Source organism: Pseudophryne corroboree, chromosome 2, assembly GCF_028390025.1.
Source record: "Pseudophryne corroboree isolate aPseCor3 chromosome 2, aPseCor3.hap2, whole genome shotgun sequence".
Classification (NCBI taxonomy): domain Eukaryota; kingdom Metazoa; phylum Chordata; class Amphibia; order Anura; family Myobatrachidae; genus Pseudophryne; species Pseudophryne corroboree.
In genome coordinates this window covers 530,952,695-530,975,798 of record NC_086445.1, presented here as the reverse complement: position 1 = coordinate 530,975,798, position 23,104 = coordinate 530,952,695, and the positions used below count along the sequence as shown (strand labels likewise).

The 23,104-nt window shown below is 46.5% G+C and overlaps 1 protein-coding gene across 3 annotated transcripts in view; it reads right to left on the bottom strand.

Moving 5' to 3' along the window:
- The window catches only part of KCNQ4 (potassium voltage-gated channel subfamily Q member 4), a 752,031-nt gene that overhangs the window by 277,465 nt on the left and 451,462 nt on the right, over positions 1-23,104 (bottom strand). For all 3 annotated transcript variants that reach the window (XM_063954215.1, XM_063954216.1, XM_063954217.1), the window contains exon 14: positions 13,002-13,175. In XM_063954215.1, the coding sequence (XP_063810285.1) occupies positions 13,002-13,175 (174 nt within the window). The remainder of the gene's footprint in view (positions 1-13,001; positions 13,176-23,104) is intronic.

Here is a 23,104-nt window from a genome sequence, read left to right as displayed (position 1 = left end):
CAAAATGTTTCTCTATGCAAAATAGACCATCACCAATGCCCCAACACAGCCCATAACTAAAAGAAAAGCAGTGCAAGATGGAATTGTCCTTGTGCCCTCCCTCCCACCCTTATGTCGTATATTAAAAAGGACATGCACAGTTTAACAAATTAAGCACTTCAGCAACAGGGACTACCACTTTTGTTGCTGAAGTGCTTGGTTTGTTTGGGCCCCCACGAACCAATTATTTGGAAGGATTACCTCTGATCACTAATGAGGAGGTTGATGATGAGGAATTTGGTGGTGGAGATTGCATGAGCTAGTCCAAACTGCTGGTTGCTGATACCAGTTTGCTTGATATTATTTCTCTAACGTCCTAGTGGATGCTGGGGACTCCGTAAGGACCATGGGGAATAGACGGGCTCCGCAGGAGACATGGGCACTTTAAGAAAGAATTTAGATTCTGGGCTGCTCTGGCTCCTCCCTCTATGTCCCTCCTCCAGATCTCAGTTTGAATCTGTGCCCGGACGAGCTGGGTGCTGTTTAGTGAGATCTCCTCAGCTTGCTATAAGAAAGTATTTTGTTAGTTTTTTTTTATTATCAGGGAGCTCTGATTGCAACAGACCCCCTGCATCGTGGGACTAAGGGGTGAGAAGCAGCCCTACTCTCTGCAGATAGGTCCTGCTTCTTAGGCTACTGGACACCATTAGCTCCAGAGGGATCGTACACAGGATCTCACCCTCGTTGTCCGATCCCGGAGCCGCGCCGCCGTCCCCGGAGCCGCGCCACCGTCCCCCTCGCAGAGCCGGAAGACAGAAGCCGGGTGAAAGAAGCAAGAAGACTTCGAAATCGGCGGCAGAAGTCTCCAGTCTTCACTGAGGTAGCGCACAGCACTGCAGCTGTGCGCCATTGCTCCCACACTACACCCACATACTCCGGTCACTGTAAGGGTGCAGGGCGCAGGGGGGGGGGGGGCGCCCTGGGCAGCAATTAGAGACCTCTTTGGCAAAAGTTTGCATATATACAGTTGGGCACTGTATATATGTATGAGCCCCCGCCAAAGATTGTACATGAAAGCGGGACAGAAGCCCGCCGTCGAGGGGGCGGGGCTTCTTCCTCAGCACTCACCAGCGCCATGTTTTTTCTCCACAGCACCGCTGAGAGGAAGCTCCCCAGCCTCTCCCCTGTAGTTACACGGTAGAAGAGGGTAAAAAGAGAGGGGGGGCACATAATTAGGCGCAAAAATCAATATAAACAGCAGCTACTGGGTTAACATTAAGTTACTGTGTTATTCCTGGGTTAATAGCGCTGGGGTGTGTGCTGGCATACTCTCTCTCTGTCTCTCCAAAGGGCCTTATGGGGGAATTGTCTTCAGATAAGCATCCCCTGAGTGTGTGGTGTGTCAGTACGTGTGTGTCGACATGTCTGAGGTAAAAGGCTCCCCTAAGGAGGAGATGGAGCAAATATGTGTGTGAGAGGGTGTCTCCGTCGACAACGCCGACACCTGTTTGGATATGTGTAATTAAGTGCTAAGGTGAATTTATTGCACAAAAGATTAGAGAACAGACAGGGAATCTACCCATGTCTGTCCCTATGTCGCAGAGACCTTCAGAGTCTCTCAATGATCACTATCCAAAATAATAGACACTGATATCGACACGGAGTCTGACTCCAGTATCGACTATGATCATGCAAAGTTACAGCCAAAATGGCAGAAAAGTATTCAATATATGATTATTGTAATAAAAGATGATTTGCATATCACTGATGACTCATCTGTCCCTGACACAAGGGTACACATGTTTAAGGGGAAGAAAGCTGAGGTAAATTTCCCTCCTCTCATGAGGAAAAAGAGCGGGAATCTCCAGACAAGAGACTGCAGTTTCCCACAAAGAATTCTCAGGGAGTATCCTTTCCCTACTAGGGCCAGGATATGATGGGAATCTTCCCCTAGGGTGTCACGTTTGCCCAAAAGGTAGCCCTGACATAACAGCTATCCTCAGGGATCCTGCAGATAGCGTGCACATTCTGGTACACTACTCAGACCGGCGATTGTGTCGGCATGGGTTTATAGCGCTGTGGCAGCGTGGACAGTTACCTTATCAGCAGAGATTGAGACCCTAGTATGTATATATATATATATATATATATATATATGTATATATAGAGATATATATATTAAAGATGCTGTCTTAAGAGATATATATATATATATATATATATAAAACATGCCCAAAGAGACATGAGTCTACTGGGTCCTAGAGTCAAAGCTATGTTGATTTCTGCTTGACGTGTCCTGTAGAATATGCAATGGACAGATGATGCCGACTTAAGAGGCATATGGAAGGCTGAGGATTGTGTGGAGAAGGGTTCTCGGACCTGGTCTCCACAGCTATAGCTGGTAATTCTGATATTTTGCCTTATATTCCTGCACAGCCTAGGAAAGCACGACATTATCAAATGCAGCCTTTCGAACAAAGAAACAAGAAAGTCTGAGGTGCGTCCTTTCTTGCCAGAGGCAGGGGCAGAGGGAAGAAGCTGCACAATACAGCTAGTTCCCAGGAACAGAAATTCTTCCCGGCCTCTACAAAATCCACCGCATGTCGCTGGGGCTCCACAGGCGGAGCTAGGCCCGGTGGGGGCACGCCTTCGTAAGTCAGCCACAAGTGGGTTCACTCCCTGTTAGATCCCTGGGCATTAGATATTGTGTCTCAGGGATACAAGCTGGACTTTGAGGAGATGCCCCCTCACCGACGGCCCTGCCGGCTTCCCCCCACGACAGGGAAACAGTGTTAACTGCAATTCACAAATTGTATCTTCAACAGGTGGTGGTCAAGGTTCCCCTCCTTCAACAAGGAGGGGGTTATTATTCGACCATGTTGTAGTCCCGAAACCGGACGGTTCGGTCAGACCCATATTAAATTTAAAATCCCTGAACATATACCTGAAAAGGTTCAAGTTCAAGATGGAATCGCTAAGAGCGGTCATTGCAAGCCTGTAAGGGGGAGATTTTATGGTGACTCTGGACATATGCATACCTTCATGTCCCCATTTATCCACCTCATCAGGCGTACCTCAGAATTGCGGTACGGGATTGTCATTACCAATTTCAGACGTTGCCGTTTGGTCTTTCCACGGCCCCGAGAATATTCACCAAGGTAATGGCGGAAATGATGGTGCTCCTGCGGAAGCAAGGTGTCACTGTTATTCCATACTTGGACAATCTCCTCATAAAAGCGAGATCAAGAGAGCAGTTGCTGAACAGCGTATCACTTTCTCTGGAAGTGTAACGGCAACACGGCTGGATTCTATATATTCCAAAGTCGCAGTTGGTTCCTACAGCTCATCTGCCTCTCCTAGGCATGATCCTAGACACAGACCAGAAAAGGGTTTATCTCCCGATAGAGAGAGCTCAGGAGCTCATGACACTGGTCAGGAATCTATTAAAACCAAAACAGGTGTCAGTGCATCACTGCACTCGAGTCCTGGGAAGGATGGTGGCATCATACGAGGCCATTCCCTTCGGCAGGTTCCATGCGAGGACCTTCCAATGGGACTTACTGGACAAGTGGTCCGGATCACATCTTCAGATGCATCGGTTAATCACCCTATCCCCCAGGGCCACTCTCATGTGGTGGCTGCAGAGTGCTCACCTTCAAGAAGGTCGCAGATTCGGCAATCAGGACTGGGTCTTGGTGACAACGGATGCAAGCCTCCGAGGGTGGGGGGCAGTCACACAGGGAAGAAATTTCCAAGGGCTGTGGTCAAGTCAGGAGACTTGCCTTCACATCAACATTGTGGAACTAAGGGCCATATACAACGCCCTACGTCAAGTGGAGTCCCTGCATCGCGACTAACTGGTTCTGATTCAGTCAGACAACATCACCGCAGTGGCTCATGTAAACCGCCAAGGCGGCACAAGGAGCAGGGTGGCGATGGTAGAAGCCACCAGAATTCTTCGCTGGGCGGAGAATCACGTAAGCGCACTGTCAGCAGTGTTCATTCCGGGAGTGGACATCTGGGAAGCAGACTTCCTCAGCAGGCACGACCTCCACCCGGGAGAGTGGGGACTTCATCAAGATTGCAAGTCGGTGGGAACTGCCACAGGTGGACATGATGGCATCCCGCCTCAACAAAAAGCTGCAGAGATATTGCGCCAGGTCAAGAGACCCTCAGGCGATAGCTGTGGACGCACTGGTGACACCGTGGGTGTTCCAGTCGGTCTATGTATTTCCTCCTCTTCCTCTCATACCCAAGGTGCTGAGAATCATAAGAAAAAGAGGAGTGAGAACAATACTCATTGTTCCGGATTGGCCAAGAAGGACTTGGTATCCAGATCTGCAAGAAATGCTCACAGAGGACCCGTGGCATCTGCTTCTAAGACAGGACTTGTGCAACAGGGGCCCTGTCTGTTCCAAGACTTACCACGGATGGGTTTGACGGCATGGTGGTTGAACGCCGGATCCTAGCAGAAAAAGGCATTCCGGATGAGGTCATTCCTACGCTGATAGAGGCTTGGAAGGATGTGACGGCTCAACATTATCACCGTATATGGCGAAAATATGTGGCTTGGTGTCAGGCCAGGAATGCCCCTACGGAGGCATTCCAGCTGGGCCGTTTCCTTCACTTCCTACAGGCGGGAGTGACTTTGGGCCTTAAATTGGGTTCTATTAAGGTTCAGATTTCGGCCTTATCCATTTTCTTTCAAAAAGAACTGGCTTCTCTGCCTGAAGTTCAGACGTTTGTAAAGGGAGTGCTGCATATTCAGCCCCCTTTTGTGCCTCCAGTGGCACCTTGGGATCTTAATGTGGTGTTGAGTTTCCTGAAATCATACTGGTTTGAACCACTCAAAACGGTGGAAGTAAAATATCTCACGTGGAAGGTGGTCATGCTATTAGCCTTGCTTCGGCTAGGCGTGTGTCAGAATTGGCGGCTTTGTCACATAAAAGCCCTTATCTGGTTTTCCATGCGGATAGAGCAGAATTGCGGAGCCGCCCACAATTTCTGCCGAAAGTGGTTTCATCCTTTCATATAAACAAACCTATTGTGGTGCCTGTGGCTACTACTGACTTGGAGGATTCAGAGTCACTGGATGTGGTCGGGGCTTTGAAGGTTTATGTAGCCAGAACGGCTAAGGTCAGGAAAACAGAATCTTTGTTTATCCTGTATGCTTCCAACAAGCTTGGGGCGCCTGCTTCAAAGCAAACTGTTGCTCGCTGGATCTGTAACACGATTCAGCAGGCTCATTCTGCGGCTGGGTTGCCGCTGCCTAAATCAGTTAAGGCCCATTCCACAAGGAAGCTGGGCTCTTATTGGGCGGCTGCCCGAGGGGTCTCGGCATTACAGATTTGCCGAGCGGCTACTTGGTCAGGTTCAAACACCTTTGCAAAGTTCTACAAGTTTGATACCCTGGCTGAGGAGGACCTTGTGTTTGCTCATTCGGTGCTGCAGAGTCATCCGCACTCTCCCGCTCGTTTGGGAGCTTTGGTATAATCCCCATGGTCCTTACGGAGTCCCCAGCATCCACTAGGACGTTAGAGAAAATAAGATTTTACTTACCGGTAAATCTATTTCTCGTAGTCCGTAGTGGATGCTGGGCGCCCGTCCCAAGTGCGGACTTCTTCTGCAATGCTTGTATATAATTATTGCTTAAATAAGGGTTATGTTATAGTTGCATCAGAGTTTATCTGATGCTCTGTGATTGTTCATACTGTTAGCTGGGTAAAGTTATCTCTAGTTATACGGTGTGATTGGTGTGGCTGGTATGAGTCTTACCCTGGATTCCCAAAATCTTTTCCTTGTACTGTCAGCTCTTCCGGGCACAGTTTCTCTAACTGAGGTCTGGAGGAGGGACATAGAGGGAGGAGCCAGAGCACACCAGAATCTAAATTCTTTCTTAAAGTGCCCATGTCTCCTGCGGAGCCCGTCTATTCCCCATGGTCCTTACGGAGTCCCCAGCATCCACTACGGACTACGAGAAATAGATTTACCGGTAAGTAAAATCTTATTTTTACAAATTATTATAATTTTGTTATATTAGTTTCATGAACTTGTTGCAAATGATGTACAGTAACATGGAGGAGGTGCCTAGATGGCTAATGTCCCTACCTCTACTAACTTTGGCCTAAAAAATGTAGCAAATGCCTTCACAAATGTGAGGATTTTGGTAAAAATAATCAGACACCCAAGAGGTGGCTCTTTTGGTCTTATGCCCAGGCATCACAATGACTTTCTTTTTCTCATGGGCAAAAACTGCTGCCACTGATAGCTGACTTACACAAACAACATCATCATCATCATCATCATCAACATCCTCATCATCATTAGCATCAGATAGTACACAAATATCCCCCTTATCCTGTTGCACTTCCACACTTAGCATCCTCAATTTCTATTATGTCATCATCACCATCTTTGCTTGTACTGCTCATCCCCACATTTGTAGAGGGTGCAGAAATGGTGGAAGGAGGCTTGTCTACAAGTATAGTATCAGCAGTGTCGAACTCACGCATAGCTAATGTGAACACCCCTAGACTCTCTTTAGGGATTTGTGAACATGCAACTTATTCTTCAGGCTTACTGTTCTTTGTTTTGTGGGCACTAATGATTTGTCAGTTTTTAATGCATCACCTCTCCCTCTTTTTTAACATTGTGAAAGGTTTCAATTTCAGGTACCCTTTCCTAAACTAGCAAGTTTTGCAGTGAATTAGCATGAATTACACAGTGTCCCTTAAAGTTTGTACAGAATAATGGTGTAGGGTTACTGTGTCTGTGTGGAGTCTCGGCGATGGAGCATTGTGTGTTCAAGCCAAGGCTCCCTCTTTCTTTAACATTGTGAAAGGTTTCAATTTCAGGTACCCTTTCCTAAACTTTCTGCCCCCTGGACCACCTTTAGTAGATGTTGTAGTACTATCATGACTAGCAGCAGCCACAACACTAGTACTTGGTTCCTGCTCCTGCTCTTCCATCAACTGATCGTGATCCATATCAACTCACAGCACTGTATCACTGCCTGCCTGATGTTCGCTAAAAACCTGCTTTAGAAAATATCTGTTTTTAGTTTTTTTTAAACATCAACTGCGACTCACTAGGCAGATATTAAGGTTGTGGCCCTGGACCTACAGTACTGACCGTTATAAACACTGTATCACTGCCTGCCTGATGTTCGTTAAACACACACGTTTGAAAAAAAAGATTTATTTTTTCCGTTTTAAAAAGTTACACTGACCAGTGACCACAAACAGTAGATAGTAACATAGTAACATAGTAATTGAGGTTGAAAAGAGGCAAAATGCCCATCGCGTTCAACCTGTTTATTGAATTAAGTTGAGTTGATTTTAATGTACCTGCAGAAGAATGTTTTATGCCTAGTTAACAACTACAATCACGTTACACCCGGATTAACAACTTCAGTATTTAAATGTTGTAGCCTTGGATATCCTTTTCAATCAGAAATTCATCCAATCCCCTTTTAAATGCATTTACAGAGTCTGCCATTACCACCTTCCCTGGCAAGGAATTCCAAATCCTTATTGCCCTAACAGTGAAGAACTCTTTCCTCCGTTGCGTGCAGAATTTTCTCTCCTCCAGCCTCAGCGAGTGCCCACATGTCCTAAACAGAGTTCTTTTAATAAATAATTCCTCTGATAACTCTTTGTAGTGCCCTTATACATATTTGAAGACATTAATAATGTCTCCTCTTAGACGCCTCTTTTCCAGCATATACATGTTCAACCTAGTAAGCCTTTCCTTGTAATCCAGTCCCTCAAGCCCTTTAATCAATTTAGTAGCTCGCCTTTGAACCACCTCTAGTTCACCGATATCTTTTTTATACAGTGGTGCCCAAAACTGAACACAATATTCCAGGTGCGGTCGTACCAATGATTTGTACAGCGGCAGAATTACATCCTCGTCCCTTGCCTCTATTCCCCGTTTTATGCCCGCTAACACCTTACTTGCCTTCTTTACTGCGCTTTGACATTGTATATGGTTATTAAGTTTATTATCAATGAGTACCCCTAAATCCTTTTCCAAAACTGTTACCCCTAGACTTTCCCCATTTAATATGTAGGATGCAAGTTTGTTTTTAGTCCCAAAATGCATAACCTTGCATTTTTCTATATTGAACCTCATTCTCCATTTAGACGCCCATATTTCAAGTTTATATAAGTCATGCTGCAGAGACTCCACATCCTTTTCTGAGTTAATTACCCTACACAGTTTAGTATCATCTGCAAAGATTGACACTGTGCTTTCCAGGCCTATTTCTAGGTCATTGATAAATATATTGAACAGTAGTGGCCCGAGTACTGACCCCTGTGGTATTCCACTGAAAACCGGTGTCCAGCTTGAGGACTCCCCGTTGACCACTACTCGCTGTACCCTGTTTTCCAGCCAGTTGCTTATCCATGTACAAACAGTATTTCCTAGGCCAAGCTCTTTTAATTTGATGAATAATCTCCTGTGAGGCACTGCGTCGAAGGCTTTTGCAAAATCTAAGTAGACCACATCCACTGCTTTTCCTTGGTCAAGATTGTCGCTCACTTCCTCATAGAAGTTAACTAAGTTAGTTTGACATGATCTGTCCCTCACAAACCCGTGCTGGTTCTTGCTAATAATTTTAGTGGTCTGCAGATACTCCTGTATACTGTCCCTTAGAATACCTTCCAATATTTTCCCCACTATAGATGTCAAACTAGTCGGCCTGTAGTTACCCGGATTATTTTTGAATCCCTTTTTAAATAATGGCACTACCTCCGCTATATGCCAATCCTGTGGTACCATGCCAGATCTAATTGAACTATTGAAAATCAAGTACAGGGGTCTTGCTAATTGTGGCCTAAGCTCCATAAGAACCCTCGGATGAAGTCCGTCCGGGCCAGGTGATTTATTAATCTTTATTTTGCGTAATCTCTCCTTCACTACTTCTTCACTTAAACAAGTATCTAACCACGAAACATTACTGTCACTGTCGCTATGGACTACTCCCACCGTTAGTTCTTCTCTGGTGAATACTGCTGAAAAAAATTTGTTCAGTATTTCTGCTTTTGATTCGTCATCATTTATCAATACTCCAAATTCATCTTTTAATGGACCTATGTTTTCCTTTATTAACCTATTACTGTTTATGTATTTAAAAAAAATTAGGATTGGTTTTACTCTCTAAAGCAATTAGCGTTTTGTTGTCAATTTTAGCTGCTTTTATTGCATTTTTTGCATCTTTTATTGCATTCCTGGAATCGGACTTCCTCAGCAGACACAATCTCCATCCAGGAGAGTGGGGCCTCCATCCGGAGGTGTTCATGGAGGTAACAGATCTTTGGGGTGTACCTTAAATAGACATGATGGCCTCTCGTCTCAACAAGAAGCTTCGGCGGTATTGTTCCAGGTCAAGGGACCCGCAAGCCGTGGCGGTGGACGCCCTAGTGACTCCGTGGGTGTTCCAGTCAGTGTATGTGTTTCCTCCACTTCCACTCATTCCAAGAGTTCTAAAACTCATAAGGAGAACAAGAGTTCAGGCGAACCTCATTGCTCCGGACTGGCCAAGAAGGGCTTGGTACGCGGATCTTCTGGATCTACTGCTAGAAGAGCCGAGGCCTCTTCCTCTTTGGGAGGACCTGCTGCAGCAGGGGCCGTTCGCTTATCAAGACTTACCACGGCTACGTTTGACGGCATGGAGGTTGAACGCCAAATATTAGCTCATAAGGGCATTCCGAACAAGATTATTCCTACCCTGATACAGGCTAGGAAAGGAGTAACGTCTAAACATTACCATCGTATTTGGAAAAAATATGTATCTTGATGAGAGTCCAAGAAGTTTCCTACGGTGGAGTTTCAACTGGGATGGTTTCTCCTTTTCCTGCAAGCAGGTGTGGCTATGAGCCTGAGGTTGGGATCCACACAGGTCCAGATTCTGGCCCTGTCCATTTTCTTCCAGAAACAGTTGGCTTCCCTCCCTGAGGTTCAGACTTTTCTGAAAGGGGTTCTGCACATCCAGCCTCCCTTTGTGCCGCCTACGGCGCCCTGGGATCTTAACGTGGTGTTACAGTTCCTCCAATTGGATTGGTTTGAACCCCTGCCGGAGGTTGAGGTCAAGTTTCTCACGTGGAAGGCGGTCACTTTGTTGGCCTTAGCTTCTGCTAGGTGTGTCTCGGAGTTGGGGGCTTTGTCTTGTAAGAGCCCCTACTTGATCTTCCATGAAGATAGAGCTGAGCTCTGGACACATCAGCAGTTCCTTCCGAAGGATGTGTCGGCATTTCATATCAACAAACCTATTGTGGTGCCAGTTGCTACTGACTCCTCAATTTCATCAAAGTTCTTGGATGTTGTAAGGGCTCTGAAAATCTATGTGAAGAAGTCTACTCGTCACAGATAATCAGACTCTCTGTGTGTCCTATATGATCCCAAGAAACTCGGGTATCCTGCTTCTAAGCAGACGATCTCTCGCTGGATCAGGTTCACTATCCAGCATGCTTATTCTACGGCAGGATTGCCGTGTATTACGTCTGTTAAGGCCCACTCTACTCGTAAGGTCGGTTCTTCCTGGGCAGCTGCCCGGGGTGTCTCGGCTTTACAGCTTTGCCGTGCAGCTACTTGGTCTGGGTCGAACACGTTTGCAAAGTTTTACAGGTTCGATACTTTGGCCTTTGAGGACCTGAAGTTTGGTCAATCAGTTCTGCAGGAGCCTCCGCGTTCTCCCTCTCGCTTTGGTACATCCCCATGGTACTAATGTGGACCCCAGCATCCTCTAGGACGTAAGAGAAAATAGGATTTTAATTACCTACCGGTAAATCCTTTTCTCGTAGTCCGTAGAGGATGCTGGGCGCCCGCCCATCGCTTCGTGATCCTGCAGTGGTTACTTAGTTCAGTACTGCTTAGTTCTTGGTTACGTACTGTTTTGTTACTTGGTAAGTAATCTTGTTCAGTCGTTGCTGATGTTTCAAGCCAGTTAGCTTGGTTTGCCTTGTGTGTGAGATGGTGTGAATCTCACCACTATCTGTGTAAAATCCTTCTCTCAAAGTTGTCCGTCTCCTCGGGCACAGTTTCTAGACTGAGTCTGGTAGGAGGGGCATAGAGGGAGGAGCCATCCCACACTCTCAAACTCTTAAATTGCCAGTGGCTCCTAGTGGACCGTCTATACCCCATGGTACTAATGTGAACCCCAGCATCCTCTACGGACTACGAGAAAATAATTTACCGGCAGGTAATTAAAATCCTATTTTTTTAAAAAAAAGATACCGGCCGTTGTGTGACTATTCTAATTATTGTGATTGTGTTTTTTTACATGCAGTATTAAACTACTTATTTATTTATTTATGTAATTATTTATTACCAGTTATTTATATAGCGCACACATATTCCGCACTGCTTTACAGAGAATAATTGCCCATTCACATCAGTCCCTGCCCCAGTGGAGCTTACAATATATATTCCCTACCACATGTACAAACACACATTCATGCTAGGGTTAATTTTGTTGGGATCCAATTAACCTACCACTATATTGGGAGAATATACAAACTCCACACAGTTAGGGCAATGGTGGGAATCGAACCCATGACCTCAGTGCTGTGAGGCAGTAATGCTAACCATTACACCATCTGTACCATTACACCGTCCGTACCTGTTCCGAGAGCGCTGATTGCTATCATTTTCGATTTTGCTATATAATAAAGGGCTGAGTATCCCTTATATACAGCTGCATAGTGGAAAGGAAATGTAAAATACAGCATCAGCGCTATGCCATTTTGTTTATTTTAAGGTGATAAATCAGTCTTCTACACATGGCTGCAAATACAAGGCAGCTCCTTAATGAGTTAGGGGGCCATTTATCAATGATCGCATATTCAACGGATCCAGGATCTTATAGCAATATGTAATGTTATCACCCAGGGCCATTACAGAGGTGTGCGGAGGGGGCACCGCACATAGCACTGCAGGGTAGGGGGTACTGTTGGTGGCACTTCTCAATTATCTGTTTTAATTACTTTCACTTGCAGCTTCCCCCCTTTTTGAAGCCCAGCATCTCCTGACCTCCTCTGTCTCCTTCCCCCACCGCTTCCGTCGATAATACCTATACAACATTCATGAACTCAACTTGAGATTTCTTTGTTATTCAGTCACACTGTCCTTTATTATATTTCAAGATGCAGACATACCCAGGATTTGAACCCACTGTCTATGGCATTGCAGTCAGACAATCTATTAATTAAGCTATCTGCCTTTACATTGAAAGGTAGATAAATCTAAGCTAGATAATTCTACTTGAAGCTTACCTTGTACTTTGAAAGATGATCAGCATTGCAGCTGAGCAGATCTATGTAGTGTGTGGCTGCAAGAGATTGGATGTGTGGCTGCACACTACATAGATCTGTTCAATTGCAATGCTGATGCGCTTTTTACAAAGTACCAGTAGCTTCATATAGTGTTCTTAGTTTTAATGCAAGATCAAATAGCTCAATTAGTAGGGTGGTTGATTAGAATTTAACAGGTTATAGGTTTGAATCCTGGGCAGTATATTGAAATGTGTTATTTAATAAAGGGTATTGTAACTGACTATCAACGAGCTCTCAAGTTAAGTGCATGAATGTGATATAAAGAGGATTAGCGCCCAAATTGATTTTCTTGCAGTGCTCTAGAAATGTGTGTGTGTTTTATATATATATATATATATATATGGAGAGAGAGAGAGAGAGAGAGAGAGAGAGAATGTGGGAAGGGGCATCATAGCATGTGCTTTCTTGTGTGGTGCCTCATCAACACGAGGCATTCTCTTTATGTGACTATTGAAAATAATGGAGATTGGTGGAGGGCGCCAATTCTCTCTATGGTTACGGCTCTGCTATCACCTGAATGTATTAATGAGCACCTGCAGAGACAGGGGCTGTGAATGGAGTCCATCCTTGCGATCTGCTCAGTGACCTGCTGGGGGGTTGCCTCCTGCCTCAGCATGTAAGGACGCTCAGGAACAGTAATACATTTTCCTGACCAACAGGTTATAGAGATATATTCTTGAAACGTACCTCGGTCTGGAAGGCACAGATCCTACAAATTAGGAAGTTGTTTCCAGCAGCTTCATGCAGGATTCTTCTTTTCACGTGGATGGCTTTCCTCACATCCTCGTCCTGCAGTTCCTGCTTTCTTATGACCTTCATTGCCAGGTGGATTTTGGCTACGGAATCATGTGCCAGCAACATCTGTACAGAACAGACACACATTACCAAGTCAGGAGGGAACACAAATATGTATGACACAAGTTCACATATAAGTAATAACATACTGTACTGTGTCCATAGATAAGGACGAATATACCTCTAATGAAGAAAAATGTGAATGGGATGAAGTACATAACACCATGTGCCTAATGGAATTCTGTCCTATCCCCTGTATACAGTACATGTGCAACAGGAGTTGGGTGACATGCCGCAATGACTCCCACTCACTGGCATATATATAATGGGTGGAATTCAAATGTTTGAAAAGTCAGTTGGGTGTCTGTTTATTCCTGTCTATTAGATTGGAAAAAACAGACTCCCAACTGACTTTTCAAACATTTGAATCTCCCCCAATGAGTGCAGTGTGTGTGGTGCACATGGACCCCTGAGTCCAGGGGGGCTCCCACTGCACACGCTGCACCCATTATTTGAACACTCACCCCTCCGGAGTCCCATGCCGATGTCAGAGCACCTTTACATGGCTGGGAAAATGGTGCAGCCGACCATTTTGAAGGAGTACTGCGCATGTGCAGTACAGAAATCACGGGCGAAATGGCCGCCACACCATTTTCTCGGAGATCTGCACATGCACAGTAGAGAGAAGGGGACCTGAACAAAGGTGGCTGCACACGTGTCTGAGGCTCCAGTTCAACTCAGGGCTTTTTGGATATTGCAAAGGAAGGTGGCGAGTATGGCCATAGGAAAAATCTGAAAAAGGAGGAATAATTATTATAATTAATTTTGATGAACATCATCTTCTCCACATTTTCTGGAAGTAATCTCCTACGCCGATCGCTGACAAGGTGACTGCACTAAACACTCTTTCGGAGTACACACTGGAGGGGGGGCAACTTAGGTAAAATAAAACCAGTTTGTGCAAGGGCCTCCAAATTGCCTCTTTTTCCTGCCGGTATACGTACGGACTGTCTGACATACCTACTTGGATGCTGTCACTCTTATAATCGTCCACCATTCTTTCAATGGTGACAGAATCATATGCAGTGACAGTAGACGTTGGCAGGTCCTTCATTCCGGACCAGATGTCAGCACTTGCTCCTGACTGCCCTGCATCACTGCTAGCGGGTGGTTTTGGAAATGTTATCCTTTTCCTGGCAGCTCCAGTGGCGGTAGAAAATGAAGGAGGAGCTGTTGGCGGGTCACGTTCCGCTTGACTTGACAATTGTCTCACCAGCAGGTCTTTGAACATCTGCAGACTTGTGTCTGCCGGAAAGAGAGATACAACATAGGCTTTAAACCTAGGATCGAGCACAGTGGCCAAAATGTAGTGTTCTGATTTCAACAGATTGACCACCCGTGAATCCTGGTTAAGCGAATTAATGGCTCCATCCACAAGTCCCACATGCCTAGCGGAATCGCTCTATTTTAGCTCCTCCTTCAATCTCTCCAGCTGCTTTTGCAAAAGCCTGATGAAGGGAATGACTTGACTTAGGCTGGCAGTGTCTGAACTGACTTCATGTGTGGCAATTTCAAAGGGTTGCAGAACCTTGCACAACATGGGAATCATTCACCACTGCGTTTGAGTCAGGTGCATTCCCCCTCCTTTGCCTATATCGTAGGCAGATGTATAGGCTTGAATGGCCTTTTGCTGCTCCTCCATCCTCTGAAGCATATAGAGGGTTGAATTCCACCTCGTTACCAGATGATGGTGGGGCAGGTTCAGGAGTGTTTGCTGGTGCTCCAGTCTTCAGCACGCGGTGGCTGAATGTCGAAAGTGTCCCGCAATTCTTCGGGCCACCGACAGCAGCTCCTGCATGCCCCTGTCGTTTAAAAAAAAATTACGCACCACCAAATTCATTGTATGTGCAAAACATGGGACGTGCTGGAATTTGCCCACATGTAATGCACGCACAATATTAGTGGCGTTGTCCGATATCACAAATCCCCAGGAGAGTCCAATTGGGGTAAGCCAATCTGCGATGATGTTCCTCAGTTTCCGTAAGAGGTTGTCAGCTGTGTGCCTCTTATGGAAAGCGGTGATACAAAGCGTAGCCTGCCTAGGAACGAGTTGGCGTTTGCGAGATGCTGCTACTGGTGCCGCCATTGTTGTTGCTGCGGGAGGCAATACATCTACCCAGTGGGCTGTCACAGTCATATAGTCCTTAGTCTGCCCTGCTCCACTTGTCCACATGTCCGTGGTTAAGTGGACAGTGGGTACAACTGCATTTTTTAGGACACTGGTGACTCTTTTTCCGACATCTGTGTACATTCTCGGTATCGCCTGCCTAAAGAAGTGGAACCTAGATGGGATTTGGTACCGGGGACACACTACCTCAAGCAATTCTCTAAGTCCCTGTGAACTAACGGTGGATACCGGACGCACGTCTAACACCAACATAGTTGTCAAGGCCTGAGTTATCCGCTTTGCAACAGGATGACTGCTGTGATATTTCATCTTCCTCGCAAAGGACTGTTGGACAGTCAATTGCTCACTGGAAGTAGTACAAGTGGTCTTCCGACTTCCCCTCTGGGATGACGATCGACTCACAGCAGCAACAACAGCAGCGCCAGCAGCAGTAGGCGTTACACTCAAGGATCCATCGGAGGAATCCCAGTTAGGAGAGGACTCGTCAGACTTGCCAGTGACATGGCCTGCAGGACTATTGGCGTTCCTGTCTAAGGAGGAAATTGACATTGAGGGAGTTGGTGGCTTGCAGGAGCTTGGGTACAAGAGGAAGAAGGGATTTAGTTGTCAGTGGACTGCTTCCACTGTCACCCAAAGTTTTTGAACTTGTCAATGATTTCTGATGAATGCGCTCCAGGTGATGTATAAGGGAGGATGTTCTTAGGTGGTTAACGTCCTTACCCCTACTTATTACAGCTTGACAAAGGCAACACACGGCTTGACACCAGTTGTCCGCATTTCTGTTGAAATAATTCCACACCGAAGAGGTGATTTTTTTTGGTATTTTGACCAGGCATGTCAATGGCCTTAATCATCCCATGGACAACAGTTGTCTCCCCGGGTGCCTGACTTAAACAAACCACCGCACCATCAGAATCCTCCTCGTCAATTTCCTCCTTAGCGCCAGCAACACCCATAACCTCATCCTGGTGTACTTCAACAGTGACATCTTCAATTTGAATATCAGGAACTGGACTGTGGGTGCTCCTTCCAGCACTTGCAGGGGGCGTGCAAATGGTGGAAGGAGCCACCTCTTCCCGTCCAGTGTTGGGAAGGTCAGGCATCGCACCCGCCAACACATTTGGACTCTCCTTGGGGATTTGTGATTTAGAACGCACAATTCTTTGCTGTGCTTTTGCCAGGTTAACTCTTTTAATTTTTCTAGCGGGAGGATGAGTGCTTCCATCCTCATGTGAAGCTGAACCACTAGCCATGAACATAGGCCAGGGCCTCAGCCGTTCCTTGCCACTCCGTGTCATAAATGGCATATTGGCAAGTTTACGCTTCTCCTCAGACGATTTTAATTTAGATTTTTGGGTCAATTTACTGAACTTTTGCTTTTGGATTTTACATGCTCTCTACTATGACATTGGCATCGTCCTTGGCAGACGACGTTGATGGCATTTCATCGTCTCTGCCATGACTAGTGGCAGCAGCTTCAGCAGTAGGTGGAAGTGGATCTTGATCTTTCCCTATTTTACCCTCCACATTTTTATTCTCCATTTTTTAATGTGTGGAATTATATGCCAGTAATATATCTGGAATTAGACGGCGGTAATGTCTGGAATTAGATACCATTAGATAGATAATAGATACCACTGTGACTGGAATGATGATGACCTATGCACAGTGACAGGACACTACCACAGCACTCTACAGTAGCAAGATGCAGCACAAGACACTGGACTATTTAGTAATGTACTGTAGTATACTGAGCACCACAATGCAGCACAAGACAATGAGCAGTGATACTGAGCACTGATGAGGATAATACTGAGAACTGACACTGGCCCTCATTCCGAGTTGATCGCTCGCAAGGTGAATTTAGCAGAGTTGCTCACGCTAAGCCTACGCCTACTGGGAGTGTATCTTAGCTTCTTAAAATTGCGACCGATGTATTCGCAATATTGCGATTACAAACTACTTAGTTTCAGAGTAGCTTCAGACTTACTCGGCATCTGCGATCAGTTCAGTGCTTGTCGTTCCTGGTTTGACGTCATAAACACACCCAGCGTTCGCCCAGACACTCCCCCGTTTCTCCGGCCACTCCTGCGTTTTTTCCGGAAACGGTAGCGTTTTTATCCACACGCCCCTAAAACGCCGTGTTTCCGCCCAGTAACACCCATTTCCTGTCAATCACACTACGATCGCCGGAGCGAAGAAAAAGCCGTGAGTAAAAATACTATCTTCATGGTAAAATTACTTGGCGCAGTCGCAGTGCGATTATTGCGCATGCGTACTAAGCGGAATTTCACTGCGATGCGATGAAAATTACAGAGCGAACGACTCGGAATGAGGGCCACTGAGCAGCAAGATGCAGCACAAGACACTGGACTATTAGTAATGTACTGTAGTATACTGAGCACCGCAATGCAGCACAAGACAATGAGCAGTGATACTGAGCACTGATGAGGATAATACTGAGAACTGACACTGAGCAGCAAGATGCAGCACAAGACACTGGACTATTAGTAATGTACTGTAGTATACCACAATGCAGCACAAGACAATGAGCAGTGATACTGAGCACTGATGAGGATAATACTGAGAACTGACACTGAGCAGCAAGATGCAGCACAAGACACTGGACTATTAGTAATGTACTGTAGTATACTGAGCACCACAATGCAGCACAAGACAATGAGCAGTGATACTGAGCACTGATGAGGATACTACTGAGAACTGACACTGAGCAGGAGAGACACACTACTAGTATTACTGAGCAGCAATAAGTAAGCACTAATACTGAGCACTGATATTGATATTTTCCACTGAGAGAACGTAGCCATGTCCTCTGTGCTCTCTCTACAATGCACGAGTGAAAATGGCGGCGACACGCGGCTCTTTATCTGGAATCCGAATCTCGCGAGAATCCGACAGCGGGATGATGACGTTTTCCCTCATTCGGGTTTTCCGAGTGAGTCGGGAACAACCGAGCCTGCCTCGGACCCGTGTAAACCACGTGGAGTTTGTGGGGGGGGGTTGGTTCTCGGAGAACCGAACCCGCTCATCTCTAATGAGGACCCACTACAGGTTGAGTATCCCATATCCAAATTTTCTGAAATACGGACTATTCCAAAATACTAAATTTTTTGAGTGAGAGGGAGACAGTGAAATCTTTGTTTTCTGACGGCTCAATGTACACAAACTTTGTTTAATACACAAAGTTATTAAAAATATTAAACCTTTAGGCTGCGTGTATAAGGTGTATATGAAACATAAACGAATTGTGTGTATGTACACACACTTTGTTTAATGCACAAAGTTATTACAAATATTGGCTAAAATGACCTACAGGTTGTGTGTATAAGGTGTATATGAAACATAAATGCATTCTGTGCTTAGACTTGGGTCCCATCGCCATGATATGTCATTATGGTATGCAATTATTCCAAAATACGGAAAAATCCAATATCCAAAATACTTCTGGTCCCAAGCATTTTGGATATGGGATACTCAACCTGTATTAAGAATCATTAAGCCTAAAAATAGGATTTTAATACCTACCGGTAAAAACTTTTCTCCTAGTCCGTAGAGGATGCTGGGGACTCCAAAAGGACCATGGGGTATAAACGGGATCCGCAGGAGCTTGGGCACACTAAAAAGACTTTGACTGGGTGTGAACTGACTCCTCCCTCTATGCCCCTCCTCCAGACCTCAGTTATAGGAACTGTGCCCAGGAGAGACGGACATTTCAAGGAAAGGATTTTTGTTAACTAAGGGCGATAAACATACCAGCCCACACCACAAACATACCGTACAACTGGAGTAGCATGAAACCAGATAACCGTATGAATTAACAACAGCAACAAGCTGAATATAACTAATACAGAACACATGTGTAAGCAAATATAACCAGTAATAATACAACTGCAAGTAACAGTCCGCACTGGGATGGGCGCCCAGCATCCTCTACGGACTAGGAGAAAAGGATTTACCGGTAGGTATTAAAATCCTATTTTCTCTTACGTCCCAGAGGATGCTGGGGACTCCAAAAGGACCATGGGGTCTATACCAAAGCTCCAGAATGGGCGGGAGAGTGCGGACGACTCTGCAGCACCGATTGAGCAAACATGAGGTCCTCATCAGCCAGGGTATCAAACTTGAAAAACTTAGCAAAGGTGTTTGAACCCGACCACGTAGCTGCTCGGTAAAGCTGAAGTGCCGAGACCCCTCGGGCAGCCGCCCAAGATGAGCCCACCTTTCTGGTAGAATGGGCCTTTACTGACTTCGGCAACGGTAGCCCAGCCGAATAATGAGCTTGCTGGATCGTATTACAAATCCAGCGAACAATAGTTTGCTTAGAAGCAGGTTTTCCAATCTTGTTGGAAGCATACAGGACAAACAAAGCCTCTGTTTTTCTGGTAAGAGCCGTTCTGGCGACGTAAATTTTCAAAGCTCTTACAACATCAAGAGACTTTGGAATCGCCACAGCCTCCGTAGCCACAGGCACCACAATAGGTTGATTTATGTGAAACGAAGAAACCACCTTCGGCAGAAATTGTTGACGAGTCCTCAATTCTGCTCTATCCGAATGGAAGATCAAATAAGGGCTCTTGTGAGACAAGGCCGCCAACTCTGACACTCGCCTGGCAGATGCCAGAGCCAAAAGCATGACCACTTTCCAAGTGAGAAACTTTAACTCAACCTTACGCAAAGGTTCAAACCAGTGAGACATAAGGAACTGCAAGACCACTTCAAGATCCCACGGCGCCACCGGCGGCACAAATGGAGGGTGGATATGCAGCACTCCCTTCACAAAATTCTGAACCTCGGGAAGGACGGCCAATTCTTTCTGAAAGAAAATAGATAAAGCCGAAATCTGCACTTTGATGGAACCCAATTTCAGGCCTGCATCGACGCCTGCCTGCAAAAAATGGGGAAACCGACCCAAGTGAAACTCCTCCGCCGGAGCTGCTTTGGTTTCACACCATGAAACATACTTCCTCCAAATACGGTGATAATGTTTCGCCGTAACCTCCTTCCTAGCTTTAAGGAGAGTGGGGATGACCTCCCCGGGAATACCTTTCCGAGCTAAGATTTGGCGCTCAACTTCCACGCCGTCAAACGCTGCCGCGGTAAGTCCGGAAACACGCAGGGCCCCTGCAATAACAGGTCCTCTCTTAGAGGAAGTGGCCAGGGATCTTCCACTAGTAATTCTTGAAGATCCGGATACCAGGCCCTCTGAGGCCAATCTGGAATGACGAGTATCGCCTGAACTCTTGTTCGTCGAACGATCCTCAGCACCTTTGGAATGAGAGGAAGCGGAGGGAACACATACACTGACTGAAACACCCACGGAGTCACCAGGGCGTCCACTGCACTGGCTTGGGGGTCTCTTGACCTGCAACAATACCTCGGAAGCTTCTTGTTGAGGCGAGACGCCATCATGTCTATCAGAGGAATTCCCCAACGCTTTGTCACTTCTGCAAATACCTCCTGATGAAGAGCCCACTCTCCCGGATGGAGATCGTGTCTGCTGAGGAAGTCTGCTTCCCAGTTGTCCACTCCCGGGAGGAAGACTGCTGACAGAGCGCTCAAGTGCTGTTCCGCCCAGCGCAGGATTCTTGTGGCCTCCTCCATTGTCACCCTGCTCTTTGTTCCGCCCTGGCTGTTTACGTACGCTACCTCTGTTATGTTGTCCGACTGGATCAGGACAGGGAGACCCTGAAGAGGGTTCTTTGCTTGCAGCAGGCCGTTATAAATGGCTCTCAACTCGAGAACATTTATGTGGAGACAAGATTCCTGGCTTGACCACTTTCGCTGGAAATTTCTTCCTTGCGTGACTGCGCCCCAGCCTCGGAGACTTGCATATGTTGTCAGCAGGACCCAGTCCTGGATTCCGAATCGGCGGAATCCTGGCCCTGGAAGATAGACTTATTTTCCGGTGCATGTGCAGGTGAGACACGGACCATTTTTTCAGCAGATCCCACTGAAACACCCGGGCATGAAACCTGCCAAACGGAATGGCCTCGTAAGCCGCAACCATCTTCCCTAGTACCCGAGTGCATTGATGAATCGACACACTTGTCGGCCTCAGAAGCTCCCTGACCATGGTCTGGATTTCCAGAGCTTTGACCTCCGGAAGAAACACTCTCTGTATCTCCATGTCCAGGACCATGCCCAGGAAGGGCAGCCGAGTGGCCGGGATCAACTGAGACTTTGGCAAATTTAGCAACCAACCGTGATGTCGCAGAACCGACAGGGAGAGATCCACATTTCTTAACAACTGTTCCTTGGACCTCGCCTTTATCAGGAGATCGTCCAAGTACGGGATAATTGTGAAGGAGGACCATCATCTCCGCCATTACCTTGGTGAAAACCCTTGGGGCCGTAGAAAGCCCAAACGGCAACGCCTGAAATTGGTAATGACAATCCTGCACCGCGAACCTCAGGAAGGCCTGATGAGGAGGGAATATCCGGATGTGTAAGTAAGCATCCTTTATGTCGACTGACGCCATAAAATCCCCCCCTTCAAGGCTGGAGATCACCGCTCAAAGAGACTCCATCTTGAACTTGAAAGTTTTCAAGTATGGATTGAGGGATTTTAGGTTCAGAATCGGTCTGACCGATCCGTCCAGCTTCGGCACCACAAAGAGGCTCGAATAGAACCCTTTCCCCCGTTCTGACGGGGGAACCGGTACCACGACCCTCTGTTGACACAACTTTTGTATCGCATCCCTTACCACCTCTCTTTCGGGAAGAGAAGTTGGCAAGGCCGACACGAAAAACCGGTTGGGGTCATCTCCTGAAACTCCAGTCTGTACCCTTGGGACACTATGTCTAAGACCCAAGGATCCAGAGCCGAACGAACCGACTGAAGAATCGGAGATGGCCCCCCACCGGTAGGGCCTCCCCCAGGGGAGCCCCAGCGTCATGCGGTGGACTTGGTAGAGGCGGGGGAGGACTTTTGGTCCTGGGTGCCTGACACTGCAGGCGACTTCCTTCCCCTTCCTCTACCCTTGGAAGCGAGGAAGGACGAGCCTTTACCTCTTTTGTATTTATTAGGCCGAAAGGACTGCATCTGCTGATGGGGTGCCTTCTTCTGTTGTGTGGGAACATAGGGAAGAAAAGATGACTTACCCGCCGTAGCGGTCGACACCAGGTCAGCCAGGCCGTCACCAAACAAGACACTACCTTTAAAAGGGAGAGCTTCCATATTCTTCTTGGAGTCGGCATCAGCATTCCATTGGTGAACCCACAGCGCCCTCCTGGCCGAAATCGCCATGGCATTGGCTCTTGATTCCAAGAGGCCAACATCCCTCGCAGCATCCTTTAGGTTATCTGCAGCGTCCTTGATATAACCAAGAGTCAAAAGAATATTATCTTTATCAAGAGCATCCATATCAGAAGCCAAATTATCAGCCCACTTAGCAATAGCACTACTCACCCATACCGACGCCACAGCAGGTCTGAGCAATGCACCAGTATTGACGAAAATGGACTTCAATGTTGTCTCCAGCTTGCGATCCGCCGGATCCTTGAGAGCAGCCGTGTCAGGAGACGGAAGCGCCAACTTCTTGGACAATCGCGAGAGAGCCTTGTCCACATTTGGAAACGACTCCCATTTTTCCCTATCATCAGAGGGGAAAGGATATGCCATCAAAATTCGCCTGGGAATCTGCCACCGTTTTTCAGGCGACTCCCAAGCCTTTTCACAAAGCTCATTCATTTCATGAGAGGGGGGAAATTTTACCTCAGGTCTTTTCCCTTTAAATAAACAAACTCTTGTGTCAGGAACGGTAGGTTCCTCAGATATACGTAAAAC